The 14,870-nt window shown below is 49.1% G+C and overlaps 1 protein-coding gene across 4 annotated transcripts in view; it reads right to left on the bottom strand.

Annotated features, from left to right (window-relative positions):
- Dpf3 (double PHD fingers 3) overlaps nt 1–14,870 on the bottom strand; it is a 262,723-nt gene that overhangs the window by 82,450 nt on the left and 165,403 nt on the right. For all 4 annotated transcript variants that reach the window (XR_005876221.1, XM_021228767.2, XM_040742790.1 and 1 more), the window contains exon 6: nt 10,764–10,842. Coding sequence is in view for 3 of the 4 variants with exons in the window: in XM_021228767.2 (XP_021084426.1) it covers nt 10,764–10,842 (79 nt within the window). In the remaining variant the exon portion in view is untranslated. The remainder of the gene's footprint in view (nt 1–10,763; nt 10,843–14,870) is intronic.

Below are 14,870 nucleotides of genomic sequence, written 5' to 3'. Positions count from 1 at the left end.
AGCTCCCAGTTAATAACAGGAAGGAGAGAGAGACGCTGCAAGTCTTTCATTTTCAGAATACTATGTAACTTGCTCCTGAGCGCCCGGAAGAGAGGTGCCGACAGACCACAAACCAAACCATGAAGCTTCCTGTCCTGCTGAGAAACATGGCAACAGAATGCTGGCAATTTGCTATGTGGCCTGGGGCAAGTGACTTCACCCAAGCCTCAGGTTTTGCAAAATGGAGGTGATAGGTTTGTACAACACAGAGACAGAATGAGACCCGTGTCAGCGCAAAATCATGCAGGGCAGAGCGTGGGGCCTGGCCCACAGCGTAGGATCTGGAACACTGGCCATTTTTGCCACTCCATTCCATTTTATAGACTGCTTCCATAGACCTGACAACTCCAGTACTCACAACCAGGGATTCCCCTGGGGTGCTAAGTGCCTTTGTCAGTTTGTATAAAGGAAATAAATATTTATTGATAATATGCATGAAGCAGGCAATAGGCTAATAGTCTTACACACTCTTTTATTGAGCCTTCCTAGAAAATCTAGAATGCATTATCAGTGTTATTACTTCACAAAGAAATCAAGATTAGAAGAGGCTTTAGGATGTGCCCAAGTTCACAGCTAGGAAATGACAGGGCAAAGACTCAAATCCTGGCCTCTTGATCTGAATCCCCATTCTAGTGAGGTTCATGTTAGTATGTTTTTAACTATCTTAAAAAGTAAAATATAATTCAATTATATAAAAATAATTGAAATAATACAATAGTTAACATTTCTGTGGCAAGTAAACAGAGAAAAGTCAAAAATCAGACACAGTTACCATGGAGGCAGCTCCTACCCACCTGGAGACATGTGGGTGCTCCCTCTCTGGGGACCTCTGTCCACCTGCTAGGCCTGGATGACATCCTGACAAAGGCAGAGTTTTATTTGTGAATCCTAAGCTACCTTGGGGGACTCATTGCACCTTCTGGATAACCAAAGTCCATTGCTACTGTTAAGACTTCCTGACTGGATAGTGGAGAGGATGCCTGAACTAGCCGTCTCCTGTAATCAGATTGGTGACTTCCCTAATTGTCGTCAGAGAGCCTTCATCCAATGACTGATGGAAACAAATGCAGAGATCCACAGCCAAGCACTGGGCCAAGCTCAGGGAATCCTGCTGAAGAGAGAGAGAGGAAGAATTGTACAAGCCAGGGGGGGTCAAGGTCATCACAAGGGAACCTACAGAAACAACTAACCTGGGTTCATAGGAACCCACAGACTCCAGACAAACAGCTAGGGAGCCCACATGGGACTGACCTAGGTCCTTTACATTTGTGTGACAGTTGTGTAGCTTGTTCTAGTTGTGGGACTCCTGGCCAGTCCCTAAAGCTTGGTCTAGCTTTTAGGAACCTATTCCTCATACTGGGTTGTCTCACCCAGCCTCAATACAAAGGGAGGAGCTTAGTCCTACCTTAACCTGATATGCCAAGCTTTGTTGACACCCATGGGAGGCCTGCACCTTTCTGAACAGAAACAAGGGAGCTGATGGGAGGGGGTCAGGGAGGAAACAAGGGAAGGAATGGAAGGAGAGGAGGGAGGGGAAACTGGTTGGGATATAAAATAAATGATAACATTTAATTAAGAGAGAGAGAGAGAGAGAGAGAGACTTCCTGCCTGGGCCTCGGACACTTCCCTAACTTTCATAGCAAAGCTTCATCACTCTCCAAATGTCCTTCCTCTTTCGAAATGTTCCAGTCAAGCCTCCCTACATGTCTCAGCTATTCAAGCCCAAGATGCTAGGAGTCATCCGTGCCCCTCTCTCTACTCTTAAACACCCTTCGTGCTCTCTACCATAGCCAGGTTCTGTGAGGTTCCCCCCCCTCTCTCTCTCTCTCTCTCTCTCTCTCTCTCTCTCTCTCTCTCTCTCTCTCTCTCTCTCTCTCTCTCTCTCTCTCTCTCTCTCTCTCTCCTCCTCCTTCCACCTCCCCCTTCCTTCCCCCTCCCCCTGTGTGTGTATACATGTGGAGGCCAGAGGACAACTTCTACTATCATTCCTCAAGCACTATCTATTTATGTGGGAAACAAAGTCTCTCACTACCCTGGAACTAGCCAAGCAGGCTAGGCTTACTGGCCAGAAACACCCAGGGATCTGCCTGTCTCCACCTCTCCAGCAGTAGGACTTCAATTTTGTGTACTGTGCCCGACTCTGGGGATCAAACTCGGATCCTCATGATTTCAAGGCAAGTGCTTTACCAACTGAGCCATGCCCACCCCCCTGTGGGTTTTCTGTCACAAGGCCTACCTTGTTTGCCTCAGTCATTTTGCTCCTGCTCTCACCATCATCCAGGTTTCCCATCATCTTGGGCTTCAGGGATCTCACCTAAATAATCCTATAGATTAACCTTCTAGACATGTCCCCAGGTTGACAGTGCAATCACCTCCAGACAAGCCTAGCCTGCTGTCCCTGTAGGTCTCTCCTGCTGTAGGCACTTGTCACATTACCACGCATTCTGTTACAGACAAGGTAGCCTGTCTCTGTTCCTAGCATGTTCCCTTCTCCAGCTATTCATAAGGGTTTGGGAATAGCACTCTGCTAGGGATATGGTGCCAATGGCCCATGGCATGATCCTTGCCCCCGGATGGTACACTGTCTAGCCTGAGATGACAAACTCACAAACTGTGACCACACAGAGGAAGCTCACGGGAGGCACTCTCAATGCCCCTGCAGACAGCATCCACAACTGTGAATGGAGAGGGGGGAGAGATCCACAGCTGCAATTAAATTCCACCTCCCCATTTATTCCCTGTGTGACCCTGGGAGTTACTTGCAGGAGCATGGGCACCTTCTCCCCAGCCTTTGTCTAGAAGACGGAGGTGGCCACAGTTTCTGTCTCATGACCCTGCTACAAGAAGGAAACAGCTCATACAGAGAAAACCCATAGAACATTCCAGAACTAAATGACCTCTCTCATGTAGAGACACAAACTCTTCTATCCCTGGAGACAGGAATCCATTCACTCTACACTCATTTAAATCTGATTGGCCTTGAGAAGTGTTTCTGACACTCCCCCCCCCACACACACACTTAGTCCTCCTCTGGCCCCTAGAGTATCTAGCATCAGTTCAACTAAATCCTTCCTTGTATGACAAGCCTGATCCCCCCAGGTATACTAAGAAAGAGGAAATTTCTCCAAATATATCATAGATGTCATCAAAGTTAGCCTACTCGGTCAGGTGACATTCCTGCTTTCACACAAGGGACTTGACACCCACAACAAGTCATCTTCTCCAAGTCCCAGAAGCAAGCAGCAGAGCCACAGCATGGCTTCAGTCCTTCCATTCTGGTCAGGGTAGTGTTCAGCTCTCTCGCCTGGTTCAGACCACACACCCCACCATGACTAGCACCAAGCCCTGTGACCTCATGGTTCTGCTTTGAGGAAATACTAAAACATTATTCAAAGACCGGGCCCATTAACATGCCATCACAGGTCGAGGAATTGCTCAGGGGAACCCACCCCTCCCTATGGAGCTACTGGCCACTACTGAGGAAGAGGAAGACATTTTCTTTAGCAGTATAGTTCTGGAAGATGCCCATGCTCCTATAATGACCTCTTGCAAGGGGTCATGTAAGTAACCCTAATTAAACTCATTGGCTTAGCAAATATGAAAAAATGAATAAATGGTATGAAAGTAGGAGAGGTTAGTTGGAAAGAGAAAATAGGTCCATGGAAGTGAGAAGGGAGACATGATCAAAATAAGTTATATTACCTTGTGAAAAGTACCATAATGAAAACATTAGTATGTATAATTAATACCTGCTAATAAAAAAGACAAAACCAGCTTTTGTGGTGGCTCACGCCTTTAATCCCAGCACTTGGGAGGCAGAGGCAGATGGATCTCTGTGAGTTCGAGACAGAATGGTCTACAAGAGCTAGTTCCAGGACAGCCTCCAAAGCCACAGAGAAACCCTGTCTAGAACCCCCCTCCCAAAAAAAAAAACAGACAGAACTGTGTGAAGAAATCTCTGCAATGTTGTTAACAGTGAACTTACTCTAAACCAACCATTTGACAGGTTGATTACTGACTGCACACACCAGAAAGAGCATAAGCTGTGGCGTGTCCGCATTGTGGGATCCATGTAGCCTGCAGACTGAGTCCCCTCTGAGGACTAAGATGGCAGTGGATTTATTTGCCCCTTTTTTGACTTACCTACAGCCTCTGCTTTCCCCTCACAAATACTATTTCCATGGGAAAAAAGTTACTTTCAGAAGTGAGAAGAACCTGTCAGCATCAGGGATAAGAAGGCTCCAATGGATGTCTAATTCCAGAGGGCACAGGTGGCTATGGTGGCATGCTTGGAAAAATGGGTAAGGCGAAAACATCTGAGAGCAGGGACGCCAGGGCCGAGCAGCAAGGCAGAGAAAACAGAGGAAGGCAAGGTGGAGGGTATGCATAAAACACAAACTTCCCAACCCTGCCTCTGGCCAGCCCAGCAGGGACACTGCCACCTATGTCCAGGATACAATGACATTTACATATTTAAACAGGCCCAGCTTCCTGAGGACAAATGCATTCCATCTCCAGTGACCATCCCGCCCACAAGCTCTGCTCCACAAATCAAGTTTCTGGGGCACTGAGCCGCCTCTGGCACCCCCCCACACACACACACGCACGCACGCATGCACGCACGCACGCACATACACTCAAGGATCTGCAGGATAACAGCCAGAGACAACTGAGTGATGGGTGAGCCACTGCACTAGGGCAGAGAGCCTGAAGGCCAAGTTATTGGCTTCTCTCTCTTTTTTTTTTTTTTTTTGCCACAGTTTGAAGCACAAAATACATGAGCCTCAGAGAACGCTAGCCTTTGTGCCCTCCAAAGGAAATTTTAATAAGACAGAAATAGTCGCCTGAATCTTCCTGCTACACACAGGGTTAAATGAAACCGTAGTGGCCTGAAGGGAGCTGAGGGGAAAGCAGATTTCCCAGGACCCCTGTGGCTGCCCATCCCACCAGTCACCCATCCCACAGCTCCTCCCACTCGTGTCATAAACCCCCTGATGTCCCACAATGCACTGCTCCTTTCTGTTCCTGAGACATCTGGTCTGGGCAGACAGCCTCACTGTTAAGTAGCTGTGTGGGAGGAAAGGAGCCCACAGAGCCAGGGGTGTTAGTGTCACAGTCACTAACAGAACTGAACGGAGACTCACTTCACCCTCTCACCTTCTCCCTCTGGAATAAACACAGCAGACAGCAGATGCTCAGCGCAGGCAGAGACCTCAGGCCTTACTCTGACATGGCCCCCACAGACATGGTAGCACCCCGTTACGGTTTGAATGGGAAAGTCTCCCTCCACCCAACCCTGACTCATGGAACACTTGGCCCCCAAGCTGGCGGCAATGTCTGAGGGCAATGTGGACCTTTCACAATAAAAGTGAATCACCAGGACAGCGGGTCTGATAAGTTATAGCTTGGTGCTGTTTCCACCCACACTCTGCTCCCTGATCGGCTAGATTGTAGACAAGCAGGCTCCTGTGCCCGCTGCCACATTCTCGAGACATCATGGACTTTCTCATGCCTTGCCTGCCATGAAAGCAGGAGCCGAAGTAAGTAAACCTTACTCCTTAAGAAGCTTCAGCTAGTATTTTTATCACAGTAAGGAGAAAAAAAACTACATAATCAATGCCACCAGAGAATTGGTGCTGAATGGACCTTCCTGATGTGTCAACACTAGATGTGACTTGGGTGTCACACTCAGACTAACGTACACTAATGCTCTGATGTGGTGCGATTTTAATAGATTTGAACTTAAAAGCCTAGGAAGCATGCAATCCATTCAATTACAATTACTACCTGACTGCAGCTTACCAATCTGATCCTAGCAGCCACCCATTAGTAGCACACAGGATCCTGGCTCATAAATAGAGAATGCATGCTTATTAGCTAATTTCTGAGACAATATTTCCCTCAGCTCTTGGGAGGACTCCATGGTAGGAGGACACTCAAAACCAAACCTAGACTAAACCAGACCTAGACTATGACATTTCTTAAGGAAGTGGGGTTTACTGTTGACCCGCTATGTGACCCAGGGAAGTCCCTTCACCTCTGTGAGCCCTCGGTTTCTTCACAGAAGTGAGGTTTAGCTAGCTGTATTTGTGGCTCAAGCTTGCTGTGGGTGCTTATGGAGACAGTCTATACAAAATGTCAGGCACACTTCTTTGCATGCTATAGGCACACACTAACAAGACTGTTACTGTAACTCAGAAGAAAACTCCCTGTGTCCGGCAAAAACACGGGGGTTCTCTTGTTCCCCCCAGAATGCCTATCACATAGGTACTTGATGTTCCCAATCAACACCATCTTCTTCTCTGTCGTGGTCCTGGAACAACAGGAATATAAAAGTAGGCCTCCCCTTGGGACCTGATGACAAGTGTGCTACAGAGCAATTCAGACCCAGAAACCCATAGGACAAGGCTGAGCAACTCAGGCAATGCTTCTGCACACATCCCAGGAGCCCACGCCCAAGGATTCCCTCCACGCCTGTCCCCACTTAGCACCCCAGCTAGAACGTGTGATGGTTTTACGCTACTGCGTAAATTAAAACCAGGTGCGGTAGTGCTGTGCTTTAGACTGGACGGCTGATCTTTATTATTGCTTAAAGAAATGCCAAGGAAAGATTTAAAGGAAGCCAACCAAAACAGTGAGGCAAGCCAGGGGCCGACTGATTAGAGGAACCAGGGGCCGTAAGATTTCTAGGCATGGGAGCTGGTAAGGTGGCTTAGTGAGTAAAAGCTCTACAAGAATAAGGTCCTGAGTTCCGATCCCACCACCCATGTAAAACACTGTGGCAGGATGGGCACCTATAGCCAGCACTGGATGGGGTTGCAGATGGGAGGATTGCTGGGCCATGCTGGCTGCCAGCCTAGTTCCAGGCTTGGTGAGAGACAAACCCTGCCAGGAAGGGATGAAATGGGGTATCTGATATCCCTCTCTGGTTTTCACATGTGTATGCATGCGTGCAGCCGTGCGCATATATAACATATACATATACACCCGAGAGAGAGATCCAGGCAGGAGACATTAAAAAAGACTGGATGGTCAGTGCCTTCAGGTTGGTGTGAGGAGAAGCAGCCGTTCTCACAAATCGGCATATGAATCCCCTGAGAGCTGCAGGGACATGGGGCTCCAGGCAGCCCTGTGATTCTAATGGAGGAAGTCTGACGTGAGACCCAGGAGCTGCATTTCCCTGAGTGTCTAGGTTACCTCTGCACAGGTGGTCCAGATCCATGAACACCAACAGACTCCCCCACAAAGCCCATTCCTCTTGCTTTGTCTTAAGGCAATGAACACCTCTTCTGAGACAAATGACAGGAAGCAAAGACACGGAACTTCAAGCCTTCACCTCAGTAAAACTTCAAGATTAATTAATAGAGATTGGTTACTTGCTAGAAAATGAAGTATTCACATGCACACCATAGATTGGGTAGAAAACAAAATTACATTGAGATGATTTAGTATTTCTGAGATGAAATAAATCCAATGGCTGAGTGAAAGGCAAGAAGTAAACCTCTATCACCTGAAGTTATCCACTAAGATAATATTTCAGCTGCCATTGTGAAAAGGAAACCGACAACATCAAAAGGCGCTGACTACATCCAAGAACACTTACTAGGAAGGGTTAAGCACAACTGCATCTGGAAAAAAAATAGCTATTACCAGCCCACACAAATCCAGAGAGAGGTGTTTGGGGTCCAAGGTGACCTAATATTTTCATAAATAACTCCAAAGATGGAGTGGGAATTATGCAAATCAAACCACAGATGATACAAAAATGGCAGGGATTGCAAGTCTGTGGAGAATGGAATTTAACTACTGGGCAATGTCTTTAAATTTGCCTTTATTGAATCTTGTATATTGAAGTCACACATTATTGTATCTGTTTATTGAGATTCAATGGGGCCAAATGCAGAGTGATTTATGGAAAGGAAGCTAATCAAATGCCTCAGGAGAAAGAGTCTACACCTGGAGAGACCCTGGCAGCAGACAGAGAGGAACTGACTGGGAAGGGTCAGTTGTACACAAAGCAGGTGGGTGGTTTCTGAAAATGGGGGTATTCCAAGAGCTGGTGTAGAAATCAAACAACAAAATGTCTGTTCTCTGAGCTACTTGGCCTTGACGCTACTTCTGGTAGAAGTGTTTAAATGTAGACCCAGAAGAGAATTCAGAGCAGGACAGCGCCAAGATTATGCCATAAAATGACCCTAGTCTAACCAAGAATTCAGAGGATGCTAGAGCAAGATGCTGAGTGTGCCTATTTGTTAGGGAAGGAGACACAAAAGACAAAGGGATATGGAGGAGAGAGCTGTTCCAGCTCCCATTAAGGAAAAACAATCATGGGCAGCACAGCTGAATGGTGGAGAAAGGGCATCCCTGTATCCCTCCGGATGCTGAAGGAGGGTGACAGGACACCTCTCTAGTTAGGATGCATTAGAGATCATTAAAAGCATTCCTTGTCCAGCTCAGGGGTGGGGGGTGGGCTTCATGACCTCTCCAAAGGTCACTTCTACCCCTAGAGATCACCTGTCTGAAGGGCACCAGATAAAAATAAAGTCTATTAATCACCAAGCTGTCACACAATTGTCACACAATGTCCTGAGAGAGCCAGGATGAAGAAGGGCAAACTGCAACAATGGACCTTGCTTCACAGAGGGAGGAAGAGGGAGGCAGTACTTTTGTGGGCAGAGCCCAGGAAGCCACTGCTGAGACTTCCTGAAAGCTGGTGCCATCCTGTGATGAGTCCTCCCAAGTCCTTCTTCAGGGGAAACTGGGAGGAAGTGACCCTATGGGAAGGGGAGCAGAAAGCAGCCAAGGACACCAAAAGCTCCTAAGCAAAGCTGGGATGTTTGGAGGAGAGGGTCTGCTGGAGTCACAGAGCAGGGGGTTGGAGGACAGGGGCTGATACAAGGGCTCTGTGCAGAAGAAGAGAGCCAGGAGACAGGCAAGAGGACACTCAGAAAGGATGCTTCATAGAGATACTCCACTGGGACACAGATGTCAGGGAAAGGGAAGGGAAGAAAAGAATGGGGGAAGAGACCAAAGCAAGAAAAAACAACATCAAGAATGTATCTGGAAATATACGAGACTATATGCCACGAAAATTCTAGAAATAGGGCCAGTGGAATGGCTTAGCAGGTAAGTGCATTTGCCACCACCAAGTCTGATGACCTGAATTTTCAATCCCTGGAACCCACCGGTGGAAAGAGAGAACCAACTCCTACAAGTTGTCCTCTGACCTCCACCCAAGCCATTGCACGAATGTGCCCCACCCACAGAAGCGCACACAATCACACAATCAGTCCTGTAAGAAGAACTCTTTTGAAGTTACAGAAATAGAAGTGAAAAGTTAATCCTGCTATCTATAACAGCAGAAAGTCACATAATGGGAAACCGCTTCTTGAAAGAGAAATGGAGTAGCTATGTCTCAGCTTCAAAGCAGCTGTTGTCACTCCTAATGGGCTGCCATACACAGCTGGAAATCCCTCACACTGTCCAGTCTCCCAAGGACCAGCATGCTTGGATTGGCCACGTGTCAGGACACAACTAGATGACATCCGGGAAGTACAGCCTGGACCAAAGCAGGTGCCTTATGCCAAAAGAAACCAGCCCCCATGCCCTGCTCCCTTCTCTTCCTGGAACAGTTGCTTGAGTATGGTGGCATGACCTGCAGAAGTCTCAGGAATGTCATCTGCAAGGTGTATTAGGCAGCCAAACAAACTCCATGACTTTCAAGTTGTGGCAAAACATTGTCCCACCAGATGTCATCCCCACAGGGCCCAGAACGTTTTGAAATCAAGAGGCCAGTGAAAGGACAGAGGAGAGCTACCACCCCACTATGCCCCTTATGTCCTGTCCCCTGGTTTTCTTTGCCTCCACAGAGCTGCAGGACCTGACAAGACGGAGAGACACCCAGAGGCACCACTGTGACAGGACCCCTTGTCTAGCCTCCTGCTGTTCTCAGAGCAGCCTGGTCCCAGTGGTCGAGCTCTGGGTTTTGAGATCAGACAGGAGGGGAATAGAAGACCCTAGCCATGTGGCACTCATGGCCAGCCTTGCCGTGGAGCGAGCAGGAAGTGCCCAATAGTGAAAGACAACAGGGCAAGGCTGTGGACCTAAACATACCACACACTGGCGTGTGAGATTACACAAAGCCACTATCCTCCTGGTGTCTACAGTCCCTCCTTGCGCCCCTCCCTTGGCCTCTACCCTACTGCTAACCTCAGACACTAACACAGGAGCCAGGCCACCATGCTTCCAGTGATGTTTCTGAACCAGGAAAGGAATAGTGGAGATGAATCAGGGTCATTTACTAAAGATTCACGAGGGTCATAGAAAGATTCACAACCAGTCCTGCCTAGGACAAAGAGAGGGGGAGAGAGAAATGAAATTCGAGGAAAACAAATGGAAGGCAACAGAAACCAAGCACTTTTGTGGGAGAGGCCGGGGTGACACTTTTGCTTGTGATTCTGACCTGGAGAAAGATGTGGAGGGTGTATCTTGAAAGAAACAGAGAACGTGAGAGGATGTGGGAGAAAAGCCAGGAAGGAGACCCGGCATCCTGGAGGGCAGTCTGAGGGGTAGAGTCACCTGCCAGACTATCCCGTGTCCCGGAGCCCCACCACAGCAGTAACAACGGGTGGCAGTATGACCACACGGGGATGCAAGCAGGAAATGTAGGCGGCTGCCGAGGCAGCATGGGCAGACTGGGCTGGCACGGCACGCGCGCTACTTACTGTCACACACGTAGGGTTTGTCATGGTCTTCCTGAGAAGCAGCATCATGTCTCCTCCTGCCGCCTGCAGAGCCACGAGCCTGAGGAGACATTGAGTATGAGACACTTGTTATTACGACACCCACTCAGCTCATGGGCATACGCTCTTTAGGGCCTGAACGAATCACCTGTATCACAGCCTCTGTTCCCATGCCAACCCTACTTTACAAGCAAGAAAATGGAGACTCGGGGGATTAGGTAACTGTCCCAAATCACTCAGCTACTCGCCTGGCTCACCCCATTGTTTTCATAGTAACTCCAAGAAGGAGGTATAATAGTGGTCCCTTGTGTAGGTGAGGGACTGAGGCAGCAAAGAGGTGAAGTGACTTTCCCAGTGTCATTCGTCTGCCTGATGCAGGGCCAGAATAGAAGCAGGAAGTTTGACTGAAAGGCTATGTCACAGCCCGAATATGAAAATCTCTAGCTAAGTGGCATTATTCTGGGGGTGGTGGAAACTTTAGGGGGTGGAGCCAACCTGGAATATGTAGGGAAAGCATGGGGTGACGTCTTTAAAGGTTATACTTGTCCTGGGCACCCTTGTTTCCAGGTTACAGGGAAGCAAACCACTTTGTGCAGCCACCGTAGGGCTCTGACTCCCCACAGACCCATAGCAATGGAGAAAGCCAACCGTGGCTGCCCCCTCTGAAGCCATGACCCAAAACAAAACCCCATCCCTATAAGAGGCTCGCTCAAGTACTCTCCCACAGCAAGAGAAGTCTAACCAAGGCAGTCCTGTACCCATGGCATATGGGGCCTCTGTCTCTCTACTCACTGACAGCAGAAGATGCCACGCTGTTCTGTGTGCTGGTCACCTGATGAGCGCACTGGGGAGGGGGGCAGGGAGTAAAACCACAGTGTCACCCCAGGTTCCTGTGCCCACACTTCCCGCCAAAGGCCTTGGGAGCCCAGTCTCCCCCTTCATGTTTGACCTTCACAGTAGGGCTGGGCTTCAGGCAGGGCTCCTGTATGTGGTCTACCTCAGGCCTCCAGCCTGGGACCAAGACCTCAACCATCCAGGTCAAATGCAGCTGGATTCCTGATACCTACCAGAGCCCTGTGTGTCGCCCTGGGTGGGTCATGTGGGGGGAGGGCTGTCAGAAGGAGCTAGACTTCCTAGTAACAGAGACTAGTCTGAAAGGCAGCTCTGCATCCCAAAACAGCGGCTACCAGAGAGCAGCAAGGCTTATTTACAATCTGCTGTAAGCCCTGCGCCGGCCTCCTCCAGGCCATCCATTGCTAATGAGTAGCTGTAGACTCCCAGCCATAGAAGGGGCTGGCTGCAGGTCAGCAGGGACAGAGAGGAAAGGTCAGCAGAAAGGAGCGTGACAGGACAGAAGACTGCGGTGCAAGCCCAGGGACCTGCTCTAGAGAAGCGAGCCCAAGGATTCATGGTGCAAGGGCCTGGATGGATTCTCCCACACACACACTCATAAATCTAAGAGTGCATATCTCACTGGGGATGTCACTGTAGACAGGCCTGTGGGACTCAATCCCAAAATACACACACTTCACAACTAACTCCACCTGCCAAACTATCACTTTTGGATGCCCTCAGCTTGTCATTTTCTAGGGGGGGGAGGGGATTCTCAACTCCCTCCTTGTCGCTACCTTCCTGCCCCCACCCCTGCTATGGATAATCAATAGAAGTTACTTTCCTCCTTCCCCTCCTCCTCTCCCTCCTCTTCACCCTTCTCTTGCTCTTCCTCCTCTCCTTCCTCCCCACGCCCTCCTTACTCAGAACTAACCCAGGAGAGGCTGTGAGCATGTCCATCACTCTTGAGGCACTGACAGACACTATGTCTGGGATGCTGAGGGTGATAGTCACCTTAAGGCCCTGGCCCTCCCCACGCCTTCTCATGAAGCCAGGGACAGCTTGGATGCACAGCCAGCAGCCCTGTCACAGCCCCTTGGAGCAGGTAAATGTAAGTCAGGCAGAATGATGAGGCCACAGCAAATGCTGCAAGACAGACTACATATCAGGGCAGGAGATGAGGGGCAGGAGATGAGGGACAGGAGATGAGGGACAGGAGATGAGGGACAGGTAAACGGAAGCAGCTGGGCCTCTGAGGGAGCTAGCTGAGGGAAAGAACAGCACTGCTGGGAGCCAGGCTCCCTTCCCTTGCCACTGGGCTGACCAGCAGGGAGGCTGCATGCTCCTACACTCCCCAGGCACTGGTCTTGCCAAACAGAGACAAAGGCTACAGGACATCTGAGGGACTGCATTTGGGATTCTCCTAAGACAATGGAATTCTTGATCTCCTGGAAGACTCAAGCTTGACAACTCAGAAGCCTGTGTGTCCCGCTCAAATGCCACTTCCTCCAAGAAGCCCTCCCTAGCTCACTGATGTCCACTCGTATTCTTCCATCGTCTTCCTTCGCCTCCGCTGTTTGCTTGGTCACAGTACTGTTGTCACCTGGCATTATATTGTACATGCGTTCGTTCCTTTGATTTTCTATCTGTCTCTCAATAGGTAGCATCCTGTCTGGACCACCACTATTCTTGGAACCAAGCACATTCCTTAAACAGGTGCCAGATCATTGTGTCAACCCATCAGGCAGCGAGTTGACCGCTGTTCTTCTTTATCTGTATCCCAATGCTATTGTTTCTTCCCTCAAAGGCCATTATGTGATCCTGAGCGCCCCAGGAAAGCTCCCAGCTGGGGCTCTCCTCCCCACTGCCCAGCCTAACCCATCCTGCAGGACCACCTGGCCAAAGGGGGTCATTCATTCATTCACACTCCTCTATTGCCAGCTATGACACACTTACATAGCCAATGGCAGCCTGCCGCCAACCCGCCAGCCTCACCCCAGGCTCGTGCTGTGTCTACACCTTTGTCTCATGGTTCCTTTTATGGTCGCCTCTCCCATGCCAGCCACAGACACCCTACACTCCAGCCCTGCCAGCATCCCACTCCTCCAAAATCCTCCTCTTCCCGCAGAGTAAAACATCATTGTGTTAAAGTCAGATGGGCCTGAAACAAGAAGCCAGAGGCTGGTACTTTCATAAGGAAAAGAGGTTTATTTTGGTTCATGGATCTGGAGGTGCAACATGTAGAGAACTCAACTGGTGATGTCCTTCTTGCTACCAAAATCCATCGCAACACAGAGCACCACATGGCAAGAAACAGGGGGCCCCATGTATGTGTCTTTCAGTCATTCTCCTCTTCTTATTGACCCTCAGGACCCAATCAGGAAGCTCTCCCCTCTCCTCACCTAATAATCCTGGTCACTTTCCAAAGGCTCCTTCTAAATACTACAGTCATCCAACTGCTGACTTCTCAGCATCTCACAATGGGCTTTAAATGTCAGCACATGAAGTCTCGGGAACACTCCAGCCACATCCAGACAGCAGAATAGCACCAGCTGTGTGTCATAGAACAAGCTACCCCTCTAAGCCTTAACTTACTTATAAAATGGGCCACAGCAGGTCACATGTGGGGGTACACATGTTACCCCAGAACTCAGGAGACAGAGGCAGAAGGAATACTGCAAACTTAAACCAACCTGGTCTACCAGAAAGTTCCAGACCATCCAAGGCTACTTAAAAAGACTGTCTCAATCAATACATACATAAGTAAAACGGGCACAGAAACACCTCCGTGGCACAGTTATAGAGATGGTTAGGAGTGTCAAGCCACAGGACACGGCACCAAGCCCACAGGAAATGCTCAGTAAGTTATTGACCCCTCCATGACCTTGTGGATCCTCCAGGCTCTCATGTTTGGCTAGAACATGATGAGAAGCCACCAGTCCTCTTAATGTATTGAGCATTAGCAGCTCCCTAGCTTGAGTCTTACCTCCTTGGGGAAAGGTGGCATTTTATACTTTATCGTGATCCCCTAACAATCTGCTGGGTACACAACACAAAGCTCTTCCACACATGTGAACTCGGGTGATTCTGCCATGACCCTGTGAGTTGAACCAATAATGTCGCTATCCCTGTCTTGTCAGTTGGTACCGGTTTTGAGCAGGTCCATGACTTGCCCACAGTCCCAAAGCCAGTGGCAACAGCAGGACAGGCTTCCAGACTCTGATAAAGAACCCTTTGGACCTTACCCTCCAAAAGTAA

This window comes from Mesocricetus auratus, unplaced genomic scaffold (assembly GCF_017639785.1).
Source record: "Mesocricetus auratus isolate SY011 unplaced genomic scaffold, BCM_Maur_2.0 Super-Scaffold_15014, whole genome shotgun sequence".
Lineage (NCBI taxonomy): Eukaryota > Metazoa > Chordata > Mammalia > Rodentia > Cricetidae > Mesocricetus > Mesocricetus auratus.
The sequence above is the reverse complement of the archived record's forward strand: the minus strand, read 5'-3'. Positions and strand labels throughout refer to the sequence as shown.